General features: G+C 44.1%; 1 protein-coding gene across 1 annotated transcript in view; it reads left to right on the forward strand.

The window, feature by feature from the left end:
• Positions 1 to 1,234: 1,234 nt before the first annotated feature.
• The window catches only part of DUSP10 (dual specificity phosphatase 10), a 35,826-nt gene continuing 16,177 nt past the window's right edge, over positions 1,235 to 20,883 (forward strand). Inside the window, exons 1-2 of the mRNA XM_037823416.1 lie at positions 1,235 to 1,771; positions 3,967 to 4,817. Of these exons, the coding sequence (XP_037679344.1) occupies positions 4,010 to 4,817 (808 nt within the window). The 5' untranslated portion in view covers positions 1,235 to 1,771; positions 3,967 to 4,009. The remainder of the gene's footprint in view (positions 1,772 to 3,966; positions 4,818 to 20,883) is intronic.

Below are 20,883 nucleotides of genomic sequence, written 5' to 3' on the forward strand. Positions count from 1 at the left end.
GAAAGAAAACCACAGCCAAATTCCATAATCCTCGTAATGTTTTACTCCAGTGTAATTATTTCTTTCTCCCCTGCCTCTTCGAGACAAGAGAGGAGTAAAAGGCAAAAGGCACTATTTCTTTAGAGTTCTTTGATGCAGACTCCAGGCAGTTCATTCTGGCATCGCCACTGCCTTTGGTACCCCCAGGCAACTTTCCCGCAATTTCCCTGATATTTTCCTGACAAGACGCAGTCCCTCTTGCCTCGTCTGGCGCTCCTCTCTCTGGGATGCAACACCTTGGCGAGCGACCCCTCCCGACTGCGCAAGTCACGAGAACTGGCGGCTCTCTCCGCACGCTCCTCTGGCCACTCTCAATCTGACTAATTAGATTCCGCTCTGGCCCTTTTTCCCCAGAGGCGGCAGATAGAGAAGCTGCAGGCTGTCGATCTTCGCCTCCTCGGCGGCCGTGCGGGGCCACGCGGCGGCGGCAAGAGGGCGCGGGGCGGCCGGGCGGAGAGCAGCCGCGAAGCTGGGATCCCGCGCGCCGGGCGGGCGAGCGGGTGGCTGAGGTGGCGGGCCGGAGGCGTTGCCCGGGACTGTGGCGGGCGCGCAGCGAGCCCCGGAACCCCCTGCCCAAGTGGGTGGCGCCACCGTCTCTGGCCCGGGCCAAGTCCTTCTCCCCGGAGCAGTCCCCCGGGGCGTTGCCTCCGCGCTGGGGGTCGAGCCCTGCGGGGCAGGCGGGGGACGGCGGGGGCGTGATGGGGTAGCCGACGACGGAGGACTGGCGGGCGCCGCGCCGCTGCCACGACTGGTTGGGCGCCGGCGCTGGGTAGCAGTAGGGCAGCCGGAGGGGCAGCGACATCTGCGGGTGGACGCTCCCCAGGGGCGCGCGGCCCACCGGTGTCCCACCCGAGGACGCAGCGGGGTGGAGCGCAGGGCCTTAGTGCCTGGGGGTGCAGGTCCGATTGCCAGCTGCGCCCGAGCCCTGGCCCTCAGCGCGTGGTTCGGGGCACGCAGCTCCGAGAAAAACGACGCCCTAGCTGTGCGCCCACGTCGGTCCGGAGAGCCGGCGACTCGGCGAGATGCGTAAATCTCGGGTTAGGGCTTGTCAAGTCCCCTCGGGTGACTTGGGGAACCCGGTTTTTTCCACTGGGGACGGTGATTGTTCTCTTTTTTTCTCCCGCCTTTGGAAAGTTACTTCGACACTTCTGATAATCCATCCAGAGTAAGAAGTGGAGGTGTGAGGGACCAGCGTGGTCTGTCCGCGGGTGAGCAGGTGTGGGAGGATCCCGTCAAGTGGAAGGAGGAAATTTTAGCGGAGCTGCGAGTCCGGCCCATTGACAATTCAGCCCCAGAACGGGTTAACTGCATCCTGCCGATTCAGTTTACATGTAAATAGAGAGCAGCTGCTCCGCGCGGGCCCCGGCTGGCTCTTTTAAGTTTTTGATTGGTTGCCAATGACATCACCGCCCGTGTTGTAACACAGAGGCCCCAAAGCGGTATCGAATAAGCCCTCCTTAAAGAGACAAAACCACGCCCTCGGCCCCGCCCCCCGCGGCCACTCATTGGTCGCAGGCCGCTGTTGGATTTCTCCGGACTTCTATTGGCCCAAGGGACTGTCGGTCGGCGGACAGCCCGCCCCCTGAGAACCTTACATTTACAGTGTGGCAAAAGAGAAAGTAACTATGTTGCTGCTGGAGATCAATGAAGCCAACTGAATGGGGACTGAATGTGAGAATCCGTAGCTGACGCCGAGCGCCAAATGGTGAAGGGCTACACTTTTATTTATGAAGTAAGTGAAAGTCACAGCCGATACTCTTGAGGCCCGCGAGTGGAGGTGGAGGAGCATTAAGCGGTGCGAGTGTGTGTGTGCGTGTGTGTGTGTGTGTGTGTGTGTGTGTGAGAGAGAGAGAGAGAGAGACAGAGAGAGACAGAGAGACAGAGAGAGAGAGAGAGAGAGAGGGGGAGAGAGGGAGGGAGGGAGAGAGAATGAGAGAGAGAGATGCTCTCTGTTGTTGGGGGAGCACAGCAGGTGAGGTTGTAGGGTTCGGGCTGTTGGGTCCTGCTGTCCTGTGCGTCTACTCACTGCAGTCTACTTGGATTTGGGACGAAGCAAAAATGAGGTTCGTTTGGGATGCTTTGCTGTAGTTTTAAATGCCTGGGGTTTGCTAGTGCGCTGCGTTGCGAAGAGAGATAAGTGCTCCAGGAGCGGGGAGGGAGCATTCTCTTAGCACTTAATTTTCTTTTCAGCCCCTGCCTAGTGGTGGGAGTGCGACTGGTGAGGGGGCATATCTCACTCAGTATTTCCCTGGAAGGTTTCCTGTTCCAGACTGGATGAATTCACGGGCAATATACACGCCCGACCGTCTGCTGCAGGGATGCAGATCTCTTTATACACCCTGTGCGTGTGTGCGAGCCGCGCACTTGTGTAGAGGTGGGGGTCCCAGTGTGTGTCTCCACGAACACGCATATGCGTCCCTCTCAAAAGAAATAGACTGTTGATCCTGGGACATAGCCTACCAGGTAACACAATAGCAAAGACTTCCACCGGTTGGTCCAGATGGGAAACAGTTATAGCTTCTGGAATAGTACTCGCTCTTCAAAAAATACTACGCAAGGCAGGGAGGGAGGGGGATTGGATCCTTCGCTCCATCCAAAGGTGGGTGAGAGAAACCCGAGTCGATGGGGATCTGTGGATGTGATGGGTGCCAGACGGGTATGTGTGTGTGTGTGTGTGTTGTTCCGCCTGTGATACTTTGGCTCTGTGTCAGAGAATGGTGATGGTGGTGTGTAGATGGATGATAGATGACATTTTTCCAGACAGCTTTTGAAGTTCGTTTAGGTGAGCAGCTTTTGCTTGGGGTTTGGTTTTTTCGCCGTGTGCATGCCTAATAGAGGGAGAGGAGCCAGCGGGGCCAGGGAGAAAGGACCTGTCCCTTTGCAGGTAGTCCAGGTGGGCGACACTCACTGCCCCCTCCAACAGAGACGGGCTGATTGGGAAGTCTCTTTAATCCATGTGAGGTCCATTCCTTTTGAAAGGGGGGGAGGGGTTCTATCTGTATTAGTTGAAGTATACAGACCTGCTGCCTCCCATTGAGAGAAGCTCTCCAATTCATAGTCTATGCCAGTGGGGGAGATGAAGCCAGGAGGAGATTTGAGATGGTCCTTTAAGGCTTAGAGACAGAAGTGGAGGGTATAGCAGGGGAGAAATGAGTGATGGATCTGCCAGGGTTGAAGTTTCCAGGCCTGGGTTCTGGGCTTGAGGCTTTGTTTTAGGACACCAGTGGGTAGTTAAAAAGGGGAAATGCAGTTTAATTTACAAGAGGCTAACAGGAAACATGGGAAGTTTTAATATGACTCTGTTGTGCTTTTCAAAGGACCCAGTAAAATGGAAAGCAAGAATAGCTCCTAGTCAAAGAGATTCATTCAGGGGGCTACTTTCATTCTGATTTGTAGAAAGTTGACATCCACCCCCAATGTGTATTCAGCTACTGTGTATTTTTGTGAGCCTTGCCAGTGCTCTTGGCCATCCCTTTGCTTTTGCAGTGGGTGAAGGAATTAAATGGAAAGCATGCAAGGGGGGACAAGTGGGTCTTTTTCAGATGGTTGCCATATACTTCTGTCTGGGAGATAAAGCCAAGAACAGATGGCCTTTTAAAGTGCCTTCCTTTCTGTCTTCAGCATTTGTAATTTTTTGTTTGTTTTTACCTTTGAGAGCTGAACGTTGATGTAGGTCCATGAAATGTTGTTCATCAACATTTGCACAGACTATATATTTAACCTTAGACTTACCAATGGGGGCCCTCAGGTTTGGATCATCTTTGAATATGTAAAAATGAGTTTCAAGCTTTGATAGTGGCATGATAAAGGGCACTTAGGACGACTTTGCTCAGAGGGATGAAACGGTCTTCCCTGAAGGATCAGATTAGAGTGCCTTTTGTGTCATATGACTTTATTCTTTCTTCACCCCCTCCCCCTTCTTTACAGACTATTTTGAATTCTTCTTGAATTGCCAGTTTTCAGCCTCCTCATGCCTCCATCTCCTTTAGACGACAGGGTAGTAGTGGCACTGTCTAGGCCTGTCCGACCTCAGGATCTCAACCTTTGTTTAGACTCTAACTACCTTGGCTCTGCCACCCCGGGCAGTAACGGCCACCCTCCGGTCATCGCCACCACCGTTGTGTCCCTCAAGGCTGCGAATCTGACGTATATGCCCTCATCCAGCGGCTCTGCCCGCTCCCTGAATTGTGGATGCAGCAGTGCCAGCTGCTGCACTGTGGCAACCTACGATAAGGACAATCAGGCCCAAACCCAAGCCATTGCTGCTGGCAGTGCCACTACCGCCATAGGAACCTCTACCACCTGCCCTGCTAACCAGATGGTCAACAACAATGAGAATGCAGGCCCTTTAAGTCCATCAGGTGGGGTGGGCAGCCCTGTGTCAGGGACTCCCAAGCAGCTAGCGAGCATCAAAATCATCTATCCCAATGACTTGGCGAAGAAGATGACCAAATGCAAGAGCCACCTGCCGAGCCAGGGCCCTGTCATCATTGACTGCAGGCCCTTCATGGAGTACAACAAGAGTCACATCCAAGGAGCTGTCCACATTAACTGTGCCGATAAGATAAGCCGGCGGAGACTGCAGCAGGGCAAGATCACTGTCCTAGACTTGATTTCCTGTAGGGAAGGCAAGGACTCTTTCAAGAGGATCTTTTCCAAAGAAATTATAGTTTATGATGAGAATACCAATGAGCCGAGCCGAGTGATGCCCTCCCAGCCACTTCACATAGTCCTCGAGTCCCTGAAGAGAGAAGGCAAAGAACCTCTGGTGTTAAAAGGTAATGCCCCTGCTCCCCTCCCAAGCACAATCCTTGTTAGCCTGGGTTCACTTTGGGTTTTCTCCTAGAAGTAACTGCATTTTCCTTACCCCAGCTACAAAAGATCAAAGTAGACTTTCTTCTTCTTGTCTTTCCTTCCATGCTCACTCTTTATTATTTTGGTATAGTCAGAAAAACAAAACAAAACACAACTGGCAATGTTGAACTGGAAGCCAGAAGATCTGGGTCCTAGTCTTGATTCTGCTTCTAATTTGCATGGAGCAAGTCATTTCCCCTCCATGAAACTTTACTCCCCTTTATAAAATGGGGCTTCAAGTCATGCGTAGTCTGGTAGCTCTATATTCCAGTCAACAATTATTGGAAAGTTATGGTCTCTCAGACTTAACCAATGTTGATGGAATGGAAGGAACAGCAACTACGATGAACCACAAGTAAACCTCAGAAGTTCTTCCTCCATCTCACCTCTCTGACCAGCTTGGCATTTATATGGTTTGCAAAGTGACCTTCAAGAAGGGCAGAGATCCTTAACATTACTTGTAAGGCCCTGTGGAAAGTATATGTTTGCCAAATACGTCCATTCCTCTGTCAAAGCTCCAAGGTGACAGAGACTTTCCCCGAAATTCTTTCTGGCCTTACCTGACAGCTGTGGGCATCACGGCTCCTCCCAAGATGGGGTGGGGAGCCCCCTGCCCAGTACATCAGATACAGAGTACCAGGTCAGTGGAGCTGAGCCCCTGCAGGAGGAATGAATTGCTCAGTCCTCTCTGAGCTCCTTCCACACAGTGTTCCCTGATCTAACAGAGGAGCTCTCATCTGACATCCATCTCAGTCAGGCCTCTTTGCCCTTAGGCACCATCCTTTGGGGTCCTGCACATGACTTTTCCTCTTTAGCCTCTTCTTCCTGGTGGTGGTAGTGAGAGTTAGTCATCTTTCTTCTCTACTCTCATGAGCCAAGGTGCATTTTCTGGGCCACATTGCCAATCTCATGAAATGTGTTGACCAAAGATACTGTGGGTGCTTTTGAACATCTAGCATATTTAAATTGCAATAGGACATTTGGGTGAGCAAGGTGGTTGCTTTGTCTTTATAGGACAGCCCTTTGTAGGACAGCCCTCCTTGTCTTCCAATGATACATTCTGCCTTTTATTAAGTAATGTTCCCGGAAAAAATCATTCTGAATCCCTTTGACATGCCCTCTCTTCCCACCTCTATCCGCTTCCTCAAGCCTGTTTTCACTGGACTCAATTACCAAAGGTGCAACTTTCCTTAGACCCTGTTGGGACGAGGAACACCGTGGAGGTTGTATCATAGAGTTCCAGCACTGCCCAGGCATATTCTTTACTTATGGGTTTTCTTGAAGTTATAAATACATTCAGATTTCCTATGTAGCTCTGTGCTTTATTGTTTCTTATTTGGGTGACTTTGAGTGATTCCCAGTAGGGTTACCCTGCTAATGTTCTCTTACCATGATCTTGGTTTTCTTGTCCTTTACAGATGAGAAAAGATCACCTGTAAATTTCCCATTTGTAATGATTTGTCTTGGTGAGGTTTCAGAGGGCTGGCCAACAGTCTTGTTGCTCCCCTCTTTCCTCACATAGAGTAGATGTTCTTGATAAAAAGGAGGCCTTGCTTGTGTGCATGATCTGAGGACAGGCATTGAAAAATACAAGTTCACAGGACTCTGTACTTGACCCTGGGGGTGATTAGGAAGAGTTGTAGATCCTACCCTCTATTTTGCAGTGGGCTGTGTTGCATATGGGGGTGGCCTGTTAATCACTGAGGAATGAATCTCCTTGGTGCTACTGAGGAAAGTGGGGTTCCTCTCCCGCTTTGCTGTAGATGCAGCCGAGACTCAGGGCAGCCTGGGCTGGTTCCTCGGGGTCAAGAGAATAGGACTGCCTCAGTGGGGCGGGGCTGGACATGCTGCTGACCTCACCATGAGCGCCCTGGGCAGCGCTGGGAGGGCTCGTCATTTTCAGATTGGTGCGATGCTGTGGCGGTCGACTTAGAAGACGCTCTGGTGGTAGAGGTTGGATTATTTGTAGCTTTGGGGTGTTCTTCTTGAAATATCTGGGAATTTGGTTGAAAATATGTAGTTCAGGAGCAAAAGGGTCTGTAATCTTTGTTATTAACATCGTTATTATTTTGGTGTCTTTGGGGGGAATGGCCTGACTAACATTGGAACCAAGATGGGAAAGAAGGGAAAGGGATCAATTTTAGAATACCCCTAGTTATCCTCCCATCTGGGTGAACCAGAGGTTAATATCATAGCATCACTGATGTGAAGGATTGGGTGGGCATCTCTCAAAAGTCATGGCCAGCTGCTGCTCTTAGTTTCTTCTGAAGAATACTCTTCAGTGGGTCGAGCAGACCATTGTGGTCTTCCTTCTCTGACAAGAGGTTTATTTTTGTAATCCCCTCCCTTGGTGATTTAAGATTTTATTTCAGCAAGAGTACCACTTGGGGATGAGTGATTTTTGCCGAGGAGGCATGGTGGAGAGGCAGTTAGAATATAGAGTAGACACTTCTAAGGCCTCGTTAATTGATTTTCAGAGATTTCAGTGCTATCTCGGGTAATTTATGGCTGGCCCATCTGATTCTCTGTCTTATGTTTGTAAACACTGGTTGCTACCCTCCCTATCCCCCTGTTTCAGTGCCATGTTCTCCATTTTTGGTGCTGCCTGTCAAGTGGGTGGCTGCTCTGTTGCCATTTTCGTAATGCTGTGTCAGGTTGGGAAGAAACTGATCAGAGGTGCAGAAGCCCCTGGGATTAAGTACTGTTCTAATTTCAGTCCCCTCCCCGTTGTGACGTATGTGTGAATCCATGTTTTATTTTCTTCTTCTGAAGAATAAATGGCATCAGACATGTGTTTTCACTCTGCCTGGTGAAAATGATCCAAATGAATAAGTATTCAGGGGTTTGAGAAGTCTTTGAAAGAATTACAGTCCATTTTGCCCAAAGTTGATTCTTAATATGGTTTCTAATCAAAATGATTGGGAAGATTACACAATTCTCGATATTCCATAGTGAGGGAGACCCACTTTGCTGAGATGTTTGCAAGGTTCCCTCTCTTTCAGCAAAGGTGGGTTCAGGGAGATAATTTGTTATTTACCTTTGAAGGAAAGGAGAGCTTACTACCTACCTCCTCCTCCTTAAAGACATGTGCCTTAAAAAAAATTATTATAAAACAAATTTTAAACATAGAAAAGTAGAAAGCAGTGTAACAGACATCCATATACCTATCACCCAGATTAAACAATTATTCATATTTTCCCTATTTACTTCCTCTTCCTTTTCTGTTGAAATATTTTATTGTTTAGACATCCTTCGAGTCATCCTTCGAGAAATGTTAAAATTTAATGTCATAAATTTAATAAAATAGGGATATTTTATGGTATGATATTGATAGTATTTTCACTCCTAAATAAGTCAGTGTTATGTGCCCACTTTTGAGATCTTTTCCAAACTTAGAATCCCATGTGACTGACTCGCCATCAGGTCAGCGGAGAAGCTTCCTTCCCTCAAAGCCAGAGGCTCCAGGAGCTTCCTCGGGGTCTACATCTACACCTTCCCACAGTATGTCAGACCCAGGCCTGTGCTTGCTCTGAGCTGTTAGCAAACAAAGATAAACTGACTGTGCACTCGCCAGCAGGCCTGCTTCAATACCAGAGGAATTTATTGGGAAACTAGGAAGGTAGTACATAAAAGACTTGATGACATATGGAGTCAGAATTTTATACTGTAAAATGTTCTATCATATCTCCTAAGAAATGAGCAACATACATTGAATATTTTTCCACCATCAAAAATGATTCTGAAATAAACACTTGGAGGCAATATAGAGTTTGATGACAAAATGAATGGCTATGCTTAGAAGTGAATGGCTATGCTCAGAAAGAATATGTGAAAATGTTCTTTCTATTCCTGCTTTGTTTTTTGGGGGGAACATAAGTCCCCTCTCATCTCTCAGGGAAGTTATGAGGGCTTTTTTAAAAAAAAAAAAAATCAATTCGTATCTACATTCATAAACTGACTGTTGTTATTCTGAACCTCTGTTTAACGTCCAAACATGCCAAACATTTGCCTTGTAGTAAATGGTGGAAAAATTAAAAAAAAGGACTTTGGATCCAGTCTGCCTTAGTTCTAGTCTTGGGTCTCCTCTTGCTAGCTAGGTGCCCTTGGGCAAGTTGCTTAATCTCTTAGTTCCTAGTTTCCTCATTTACAAAAAGAGGATATAACAGTAATTATCTCATAGCGTTAGTTTGGGAGCTAAATGAATTTAATGCATGCAAAGCGTTGAGAAGAGTTCCTTGAACATGATGAACACTCAATAAGTGAGTATATACAATGAACACTCAATAACCATCTTACTGAACAGAAATGATGGTACAGTAAAAAGGCAATTTTGGACCCTCTTCCAAAGGAGTACAAATTCTAGTAGGTGTAGTGGTGTGTGTGTGTGTGTATGTATGTGTTGCTATGGCCTAAAAATAACTTGGTGACTGTTAACTAATTTAAGTAGCATGCAGTTGGAGTTGCCAAGTAATTACAAAAACATGTTGGGTCGAGAGGCCAGAGTAATTTGGGCATATCCTAGAATTATTTATTTGTAGGGGAAATTTGTAAAAATATGATCATAAATCTGTCCAGCTAATGGCATGTAACTAAATAATGAAAGTATAAAACTATTAAGCGTTGCTTTTTCTGGCCTCTCATCAGGCTGGTTTATTTTTGGAATACCGATTGTAGTCTGACTATAACTGGGTGGGTGGAGGGAGGGCCAAGTGTGCTTCATTTTGAAAGTTCCATGAAGCTTTGGATTGCGAAGAGATGGAGTGTGAAAGAGAAAGGAGGGAATGAGTTGAAAGGCCTGCTGATTTCTTTAGGTGAGTCCTGAATCCTTACCCTGAACTGATTCACAGTTACCTGCACTCTATCTGAGGTTATGGATATACTATCCAAATTAAATTGTAAGTGAAAATATAAATGAGCTCTCTCCCCCATCCCTGTCCCTGCTCCTTCTGTCTCTCCTTCACTATGTGCTCAGCAGAGCGAAGTCTAGCTCAATTATACCTGAGCTCAAATCTTGTTTTATTTTTTACGGACCAACTGTGTGTGTCCTTTGGCAGCTCACTTTTCCTTTCAGAGCCCCAGTTTCTCTCCCTTGTAAGCAGGAATAATTCCAACATCACAGGATGAAATGAAGATGATGCAAATGAAGCTTCTGGCACATGGACAGCTCTCAATAAATTAAGGCCCCAGACCCTGCCTCCTACCACCATCTCCTTTAAGGATGTCTTATACCCTTACATGGGAGTGGGGGGTGGGGTGGGGAGTAGCGAGTTGTTCTAAGCAAAGTACTGTGGGAGCATATTAAATATGAACATCCTTGCCCTTAACAATTCAAGCAGTTAATTTAACCATCTGGATTGTCAAGGGCCAGTTCAAGAAACTTCTCTCCTGGCAATGGTGGATAATGCTTTCAGATTAGAAAGAGAAGAGCAGGGTAGAGGAAGGAAATTAAACTGATAGTTTGCCTAATTTTGTTTTAAAACTGTGTATATAGGAGAAAGGAGAGGGAAGAATGGTGAATATGTACAATTTTCTACTTGGCCCTCTAGGCAAATCCATCTGAACAGAATCATAGTAGCAGAAAAACTCTCTGCCAGAGCCTTCTGGTGTATAGGCCCCTGGGTGCTAGGTGTGAGCCCTTGACCGAAAGCAGACTCTGCTTCCTTAGAGCCTGTATTAGCAGCAGCCCAAGTCTCCCTGCCCCAGCACTGCCGGGGAGAGTCTGGGGATAAAAATGTAGTGTAGTGCAGTACCCAGGCAATTTAATCCAAGTAGGTCCACAAGAATGCACACTGTGAGTAGAAACTATAAACCCAGGAGAGGTCATCTCACCTTTGAACTGAAGATTCCCAGCTTTTAGAACTAGAAGAAACTTTTAGAGATTCCCTAGTCTAGTAGTTTCTACCCCAGGCTGTTGATGTAGAATCACATGGTAGAGATTTAAAATCTTTGATGCCCAGGTCCCCTCTCCAGAGCTTCTGATTTAATTGGTCTGTGGTACAGTTCCCCAGGTAATTCTAATATGTGGCAAATTTGGGAACTATTGATCTAGTCTAGGATTCTCATTATGCAGTTACAGAAATGAGGCCTAGAGAGCTTTATGAGGTGTTCAAAGTCACATGGATGATTAATTTTAGAGCCTTGGTCCTTAGTGCTAAAAAAGATCCTGCCAGGATTGGCTGATTGATGTGTGTGTGTATTACTATCTAATAATTACAGTATCTAAAGTCTAACATAAAATAACATATTTAATCCATAATTGATTATGGATATATTTTGTTGAATTTTGAGATTTCAGTGTAGAACTAAAAGGAACTGAGTTTAAGACTTTTGAAACCAGCAGCTCTTGGTCCAGATGTTCACGTGGGTCCCATAAGTAGGGGATCCACATTAACATTGACTTAGTGTCCCATCTTCTGGGAAACTTAATGGTTTAAGGAAGGTGGTACAACACCTCATCAGAAGACAGCCTTGAACCCAAGCGCCTCAGGCTTCCGGGTATAAACAGGTGCTGTCTTTTTTGTAGGTGGTCTCCAGGGCTGTACAACCATTTGGGCAGAGGAATTCATTCATTTGTTCAGCAAATATCATGGAATGCCTTCTGCGAGCTAAGCTAGTTTGCAGGCTGGGGAATCTGCCATTGCAAAGTTTAGGATCTAAATGAGAGCATATACAGAAGAGGCCTTGCAAATCATGTGCTCTTTTGTATTCTTTGTCATCCTCTTCTGCCACGTGATCTTGTTTAGAGAGAGGTTCATCTTCAGGAAATGTTGTTCTCCTGGGAAGTATGGGTTTGTGTGGCATTTTTCTCCTTTCTTTTTCCCTTTCATGAAAGAGCCTGGCCTTTCCTAGGGGCATCTTCATGGGCCAACAGAATTTCTTTCCCAAAGCCTTGTTCCGGAAAGAAATCATTTGTTGGTTTTTAATGAAAAGGAAGATATGGCTGGCGATCTCTGTGCCTCAGAAGCTCAGGGCTGACAGGCCTCTTCCGTACCGGAAAGAGGAATCTGGTATTTTGGACCCACTAATTTTGGACATGTTGCTGATAGGAACAAAGCCTATGCTTCTTTTTCCTGTAGGCTGTCTATGAAAAGAGGACATGCTAAGCAAACAAGCATTGTTAACAACATTTCAGAGACAAGGTTTTGGCCTGCTTAAAAAAATTGTTTGCGAATACAATTAAAAATCACTCTAAGAGTCAGAGCTGAGGCAAAAAGACAGGTCTCTGTGATTTCAAAGCCTGGGTTATTTCCCCTCAACCATACAGATCCCTCTTGGGCAAATTTTCATTGTTTTTGTTGCCAAACTACATTCATATAGTATAAACTATTCAGAAAAATTGGGGTGAGGAGAAAACAGAATGAATCATGGCCTGAATTTAACTGTAGAACACTGAAAAAAATACATTTTATATTCAAGTTGATGTTTATATTCCTTTCTAATTCTAAAGTCTGGCTTTTTAGACGTTTTCATCTTTAATCCAAGAGCAAGATTTTATCATCATTTGTTTTCCCAGGTTTTGTTTATATCATCTATTTTTACTTAAAAGTTTTGGGAAACATACATATGTTTTTTTCCCCTAGCAAGACTCATATTTTATGTAACTTGAAGGAAAAGGAGCTTTGAGCCTGAGATTTTAGATAAGGAAATGAGATGTGCATGCCTGGTGCTTTCATATAAGTTAAAGGCTATTTCAGCATGTTTAGCCTCCGGCAAAGCAGAGCACCAACAGGAAGAAAAGGCTTTGCATAGTCATCAAATTACCCATATTGCCATTAATGTTTTATTTGTGGTGAAGGCTGAATCATTTGCCCCCACCCCCATCCCCCCCCTCACCCCCCAAGACTAGAATTTCAATGAAAACAAACCAAAGCCATAATCTCCCTGAGTGTTCTACAAAGTTTCCCTTTCTTTGTCTTGCTTCTCTGGATGGAACCCCGGGCCTGCATCTGTCACCCGTTTCTAATATCAAGCAAATGAATGAAACCATCCAATCCAGGGGACGCCATCAGGCATGCCTGTCCTCCCTCTGAGGAACAGAAAACTCTCATGTTGTAATGTGAACTCAGCTGATGTCATTTTGTGTCACTGGGTAAGGAGGCCTAGGAGCATCACAGCCCAGTTCTTTCATAGCTTGTATTTATTCTATAGAATAAATACTACAAAATTCTTTGCACCACGACCCTGAGGTCCACTATCATTGGGCTGCTTATTACCACTTGTTGCTTCTGGCAAGAGAGGGAAAATAAAAATATTGGGAGGAGAGGGAGGAAGGACAAGGGGAAGGGAGAGAAAAAAGATGGTCTGAGGGCAAAGATACTGTCAGAGTGACGTCAACATTATCTTCCAGTTCCTGAACTTAAGTTCAAGGCTGTGAGCGGTTGTCATTAGCTGCTATGTTACTGCATTCCTCTTAAAATAATTAGACTGGACATGAACTTCGAAGAGGGGCTTCTCCGAAGGGACGGGGGAAATTTCCATGGGCTTGTATTTCTAATCTGATTAAAATACCACATCTTTATGTTAAAACTTTAAAATAATGGGTCTTATTGTTCTCTTGAAGTGATATTTTAATCTGCCAGCAGAACATCATTTGGTCACCTATTAGGTTCATCCCTGAAATTAGATGATTTTCCAGATAGTTTAGAAGGAAGAAAACTAATAGCAATTGGATGTTTTCTGTGTATTTTATTTAATTCTCCAAAGAGCTCTGTGAGAGAGGTATTATTCCCAGTTTTATAGATAATCCTAACCCCAATATTTTCCCTGTGTCATTTAGCTAGCTAGTGGGAGAACTGGAATTGAAACCCAGTTCTTATGATTTCACATATGCCAGATTCTATCCTGTGAGTATGATGTCCCATGATAACACTCCCTTTTACATATGAGTGAGACTCAGAAAGGTCCGGGCACTTGTCCAAAGTCACTCAGCTGGTGCATGGCAAACCTGGGCCTAGCCCTGTTAAGATTCTGCTCTGTGCATCTTGAACAGCAAGAACCTGAGTGCATTCTCCTAGAGGCCTATGGATACAGGGTCATGTTTCCTTCTTCTGCACATCTTAATATACTCACTTTTCAGCATGAGAACTAGATGAATGAGAAGGAAGGCAGGTATAAAGTTAGGTACAGTGAGTGAGAAGGCATATAGTATGTGTATATGATTCTTTCCAAAGACAGGTATTAGATTGCTTATGCCTTATATTCATTACCATTCTTATTCATTTCAGTAACAAACTTAGCTATACATTTTCCTCCCAAGTATATGAAGAAAAAATTTCTACTAGATTATCATTAGCCTTTGGGAAAGTTAATTCTCTGGGAGAAGTGAACAGGGACCTTGTCAAACCATTAGCTTTTTACTGCTTTCTTCGTCCCTCCCTTTCTTACTGTTCTTCTTCCTTCGACAGCCTAAGCCTACAAGTATAGCTCCGGTAGTCTGGGGGCGTGGCAAGGACAGACGCTGGGAAAGTGTAATCGACATGTTTGAAGGATAGCAGGATAGACCCTTGGGGACCCTCGGCTGGCAGCAGCGTTTGCTGAGGCAGTATCTCTCTCCTGACGGGACACCCAGCTTCACAGTGGGAAATGCATGACTGTCCTCTCAGACACCCCTGTAAGAGTCGGTCACGTCACTCCAAACCTTCTAGGTCCCCCAGTGAGGGAGCAGGTGCTGGATCAAGGTGCTGGAATTAGTAAATGGAGAAGAAAATCTAAAAAATAAAAGCTATAGGTTTTTTTTAAAAAGTTTTAAGTAAATTCAAGGATGTTAACTTCATTGGTGATGGGTTTTTCATGTTTACAAGTGGAAAATCAAGGTGGATTTTCTGAACCCCAGCAATTCCAGAGCAACCTGAGAGATTATGAAAAACCTGTTGATGATAGTTGCTTGCACCAGCAAGCTCTTACTCACTAATTGTTGAATTTAAAAAAAAAAAAGGAGTATTTTTCATAGAGTACAGGGTTACAGAGTTTGGAGAGACTCTGTCAAGCATTCGAGATAGAGAAATTGATTTTCATCCAAGAGCATATAAATAGCTGGTAGCAGAGCTGACCAAGAATCCATGTTTCCTAACTCTCAGTGCTTATTTTTTATTTATTTATTTTCTCCCAGGGAGTATAATCTTTTGGTTTGTATCCGAGTTGTTATTAAATAAGCAAATCCTGGGTGTACAAGTGTTCAGCCATGTTGCTCCATGTTTTCTTTTACTTGATTGAGCTTATCAAGTGACTTCTTAATGAATCATTTAGCTGATGCTTCCATATGAAATTCCTTCTTATTAGGCATTTATATCTTTTATTTATTTATTTTTCTTTATTAGAGAAGTTGTGGGTTTACAGAACAGTCATGCATAAAATACAGGATTCCCACTTACCACCCTATTATTAACACCTTGCATTGGTGTGGAACACTTGCTACAATCGATGAAAGTGCATTTTTATAGTTGTACTATTATCTATAGCCCATGCTTTAACTTAGGGTTCACTGTGTAGTGTAGTTCCATGGATTTTTAAAATGTTTTCATTCTGTTACCATATATACAATCTGACATTTCTCCCTGTTAGTCACATTCAGATATACAATTCAGTGCTGTTAATTATGTTCACAATGTTGTGCTACCATCATCACCATCCATTACCAAATAGGAACCTTATACATTTTAAGCCTTAACTTCCCATTCCCTGTCCCCACCCTGTCCTCTGGTAACCTATATTCTAGGTTCTGACTAGGAGTTTGCTTAACTATTTCGAATGAGTGAAATCATACATAGCATCATTATTCACAATTGCCAAAAGATAGAAACAACTCAATTGTCCATCAACCGATGAATGGATAAATAAAATGTGGTGTATACATATGATGGAATATTATTTGTCTGTAAAAAGAAATGAAGTCCTGATACATGTGACAACATGGATGGACCTTGAACACATCATGTTGAGTGAAATAAGTCAGGTACAAAAGGACAAATATTACAGGAATTTTTATCTTTTCTGGCAGAGGAACTATAGTATGGAGGTAAAGAGCACAGATTTTGGAGCCAGACTGCTGAGTTTGAATTATGATTTTGCCATTTATCAGAAGTACAAACCTGAGTTAAGCAACTTTTCCATGCCTCGGTTTCCTTGTCCATAAAATGGGGAGGATAATGGCACTTTTCTCATGGAATTAATTAAGGACTAAATTAAATATATGTGTATGTGCTTTCAACAATGCCTGACCCATAATAACTAACATTTATTAAATTTTATGACAATTACAATATTGAATATTTACCATGATGACGATGATGATGATAATGGATGATGATGATGAATTTCATCATCTACTTATATCTGAGGAATATTTGGGTGGTAAAATTCAGAAAAATGATTTGACATTGCCACTGGTACAATGTAAGTAGGAGAGAATCTTAGATGCTTGGTAGGACTTTTTGTTGAAAGGTTGGTAAAACCCAGTGTTTCTAGTGAGGTGGTCAGATAACTACATCTGTATTTTTCTGAGTCAGTGTCATCCTGGAAAATGATATAATAATATTTCTATCAAAGAAATCTTTATAAAATTAAGTCTTAGCAAAGACTTTTTATTGTATGCCCATTGTTGGACTATTAAGAGAATTTTAGAAACTGAAAAAAAGAGATATACTAATCCCATCCTGACTGGCCTTGTTTTATTTTTGCATATGCTCTTCATTCTTTACCCATATATGTGCATATTGCACAAAGTTTCTCATACAGAAACTGAAATTAATTTTCACTTTATATTGTATGTACTTTTGCTTCATGTATAGTCATCATAGAATTTCTTCTTTAATGCTATAACATGCTTTATTTTATGGATGTACCACATTTGACTTAAATAATTTCCATATTAATGGAAGTTAAGATTGTTACCAAATTTTTTTTTTATATTTTCTTGAAACACCTTGGGGGAATCTCTTGTTTGGAGTACTTTTCCAGCCCACATTTAGTATAATGGTTGCTAGTTTGCCAGCTGTCTTGATGTTTTTCTCCTCCTTATTCCCCTTAACTTTTTCATTCCTGCCTTTTCTCTTCAGAATACAATAGACAACTACTTAATAAGGTTGTTAGTTCTTAGGAAAGTCTTTATCCTTGATCACAGGTCTTCCCAAATATCCTGAGTGTGTTTGTCTACCATGTGTACTTTAATGGGCATGCTGCAAATCGTAGACTTCTTCTTTGGCGGGAAGAGCGAGGAAGTTTTCAGGCACCACTCAGCACTATTAAAGAAAAAAAACAAAACAAAAACAGAAGCTATTGTGGAAGTGAATGATCTGGTAGGGCCAACAACAGCTTCTTGTTTCATAAATATGAGTCACTCCCAGTTTTACACTGTTGATAAAACACTTTGAAAGGGACATCATGACAAGATTAGCAGAAAGAGTTAGACTTTCTGAAATGTTGAGTAATATGTGTTGTGTTTTGTTTTGTTTTCCATTTTTTTTTAAGCCCTGAGATTTTAGGGCAGTGCTGAAGTCTTCTGTGTACTTAAACAAATGCAGGCAGCAAGAATACATCAGAATGGAAAGACAATTCCCATTAGTTCCTTTTGCCAAATTGAGGTAATATGCCCTTTAAATAGGAGATAATACTCTGGTAGATAATTAGCTTGTCTTCCTTGATAAAGCATGTGAATTGGATTGAATTTATTATAATTAATTTTGCATATTATGTAAAAACGCATTTGTCTGCACTTATTAGGTGAATCTCTTCATTCCTACCTTGAGGGTGGGTAGGAAGCCCCACCTCCCACTCCAATGAGAATCCAACTAGATGAATATCAGTGTGATGGGTTCCTGGAAGCTTTCTCTTGCAAAGGTTGAGAGAAAATGAGTGTGGGACACCACCATTGAAAGGCCTAGAGCTTTCATATTAATATCTGCATTTACATATATGTGTGTGTGTGTGTGTGTGTGTGTGTGTGTGTATTTTTTTTTTTTTTTTTTTTTGAGAATGCTTTGAGGCCTGAGAATCAGATGCTACCAAGCTTCCTAAATGAATACCTTGAAATCAATCTCCTACTAGTAACATTCTTCTGGATTTATGAAACAGAGTTTTCTCCTGGGAATGGTGGCTAGATATAGTTAGCTGGTGTCCTGGCAGTGACTCAGGGAGGTAGCCTGAGAGGGTGAGGAGGGGCTGCTCAATGACTCATGAGCCAAAGCTCCTCCCTGCAGGTTTTTGTCCTTGCCACACCCCACCCATGCAGAGGGCCTTGAGACTTCCCCATCCAGCTGCATGGTGCTTTGGAGGCATCTTTTCCCATTGAAAGCAACCGTCCATGGTCCATTGAGTTTGCTGGTGATCTATCCTAGAGCCTCTGTCTCCAGGTTGAAGTGTATTTTCCTGAGGAGAGAGACTGCTTGATGTTCTGTGGGAGCTAACTTCTAGCACAGTGTGTGCTAGCTCTTAGCGCCTTAGATTGTAGTCACTAGCTCTCCTCTCTCCGCCCCCACACATACAGTTTAGTTAACAATTACAAAATGGGGATGATAATGACATTGAGTATTATTAGCTCACGTGATGAGATAACAGCAGTATTATTAACTGCATCTATGTTGAACAATATGGTAGCCACAAGCCACCCTTGAGCACTTGAAGTGGAGCTAGTCCAAATTGAGGTGTGCTGTAAGTGTAAAATACACACTGGATTTCAAGTGTGCAATATTTCATTAATAACTGTTTTAATATTGATTAGATGTTGAACTGATAATATTTTAGATATGCTGAGTTAGTAAAATATATTACTGAAGTTAATTTTACCTGTTTCTTTTTACTTCTTCACATGTGGCTATTAGGGAAAAAAAAAGTTTAGCTAGTGGTTGCATTATATGTCTAGTGAATGGTGCTGACCTATATATCATAACAGTATTATTATCCCCAGTTTTTATATGGTGAAACTAAGGCTGTGAGGGGTTAGGTAAATCCCTCAAAGCCACACAGCAGAAAACCAAAGTCAGGCCTGACCCAGGGCCCACACTCTGCCCCACTACAGGACAGTTCTGCCTTGCACCTGTGTTTCAGAGTCACAGTGGTTGAGAAAGCTAGGTGCTGTAACTTATCTTGTTTATCTTTCTATCTCCGTTTCCTTGGGGACAGTGGTCAGTTACATTCTAGACTTGTAAAGTGATTCTGTCTTCAAGCAGTTGCTTCTGTCCACTAGACTCCGCCTGGTGGCAGGCAGCCCTCTGCTCCCACCGTGGCCCAGAGCCCCCACCCCGCTGCGCTCAGAGCTCCTCCACCTGTCATCTCCCAGGCAGCGCCGCAGGTGCGGTAGCTTCAAACACGTGAGCTGGCACCCCTTTGAGATAAGTGCTTCTTAGATGTTGGTGTTGGGATTGAGTCCCCAACAAAGGTAGGTTGATAATATGGGAATGGATGTTTTTTGTTTGTTTTTGTTTTGTTTTGTTTTGTTTTTAATAGTTTGTGTTGCCTAGAATCCTACTTCTGTAGGGTGCATTCCAGTACATCTCATAAACAGGATATACAAATCAATTGTTATCTTTCATTGAGGGGCCTTTGTTTGGATTTTTAAGTCATGATTCCAAGTGCTTTATTTTTTTCTTTTGTTTTCGTTTGCTTTCTCCTTCCCTGCCTAAAATAGGCTCTGTGTCTTGCTTAGGAGCTTGCTAACCATACCCCTCTATTCGTGTTCGGGGTCATCTGTTGGCCTGCAAGGCCCATTTATGTCACTGTCTCCTAGAAAGTAGGCTCCTATGAGTGCATCCCAGAGCTGCCTAGGAACGCAGACTTCTAAGAAAAGACAAACTTAAACTCTGTTGTTATTATGATGGGGAGTTCCTTCACCCATGAAAATCAGAAATAAAACAGAAAGGGTTTGAGGTGTATAAGGAGACCTCTCAAATCATATGCAAGATGACTTGATTTCTTTCTGACTTTGGCCAGCCTGGGCACTTTTCATGCTACTGTTAAGCCAGGCTTGCCTTTAGAGGTGTTTGTAAAGGTGGCAGCAGTTCACACCAGATAACTATGAGGCAGCTCTCCTTGCCGCTCTCAGTAATCCTGGGAACATCAGTCCCCGTCTCTGAGAGAGGTAGAGCCAGGTTCATCTGAACTCACTGAAGAGGTACAGAAAACTAGACATTCCCTTCTCTCACAGTGCCCAGACATCCAGAGGCTCCGAGGTGTCTTGTCTACCTCCCAAGAGCACCTGTAATACCCCTTTGAAAGAACTGGGCCTAGAGAAGAGGAAACTCCTGGATGTGAAGTAAAAGCTCTTACCATATGACCATATGTTTTAAAGTGGCCTTGAAGTTAGATGACCTGCTCACAATTGCAGTTACTAAGAAGCATTAGAAGAACCCAGAATTCCCCACGTTAGATCCAATGTTGTATCCCTCCAGCAGGAGGCAGGGCAAGGGAGATGCAGCCACCTGGGGACGGTAAAGAGACCCTGCTGAACCATCTACCTGCTACTGCTCACCATTTCCAAGTGGGACGGCCGGCCAGCTCTGAGATGGCAGAACCAGATTTTGTTCAGTTTTGCACACCCAGTACTTTGCACCTGCCCCCGGCCCACATTTAGTGCTTGATTCATGTGTTGAACTGAACTGAGGGTCCCTCTCACTGTTCCCTTAAGACCCTCAGGATGAGTGTTCTCTTTTAAGCCCACTTTCCCCTTTCATGGCTGTTTTCCATCCATCTTCACTATTCATGATTCATGTGGAATGCCCAAGGCGGAGACGGGGTGGGGGTGCACAGAGAGGGGAGAATGGAGAACGGGTTAAAGGCCACCCAGTGTGATTTGTTTGGATCCCAGCCCTCCCAGGAGGATGGTCATTTACCCTTGTCACAGTGAAGGCCTGGCACTCCTGCAGGCTGCCTCTTCTCCTTGAGTGTTGTCAGCCCTCCTTCCCAGCCTGGAGTGGGACAGGATTTCTCCGTCCTCATGCTGGGTAGACTGGTTGGTCAGCACCTGCCTTACGGGCATCATTTCCAGTCGCTCTTCAGTGT

Source organism: Choloepus didactylus, chromosome 2, assembly GCF_015220235.1.
Source record: "Choloepus didactylus isolate mChoDid1 chromosome 2, mChoDid1.pri, whole genome shotgun sequence".
Taxonomy (NCBI): Eukaryota; Metazoa; Chordata; class Mammalia; order Pilosa; family Megalonychidae; genus Choloepus; species Choloepus didactylus.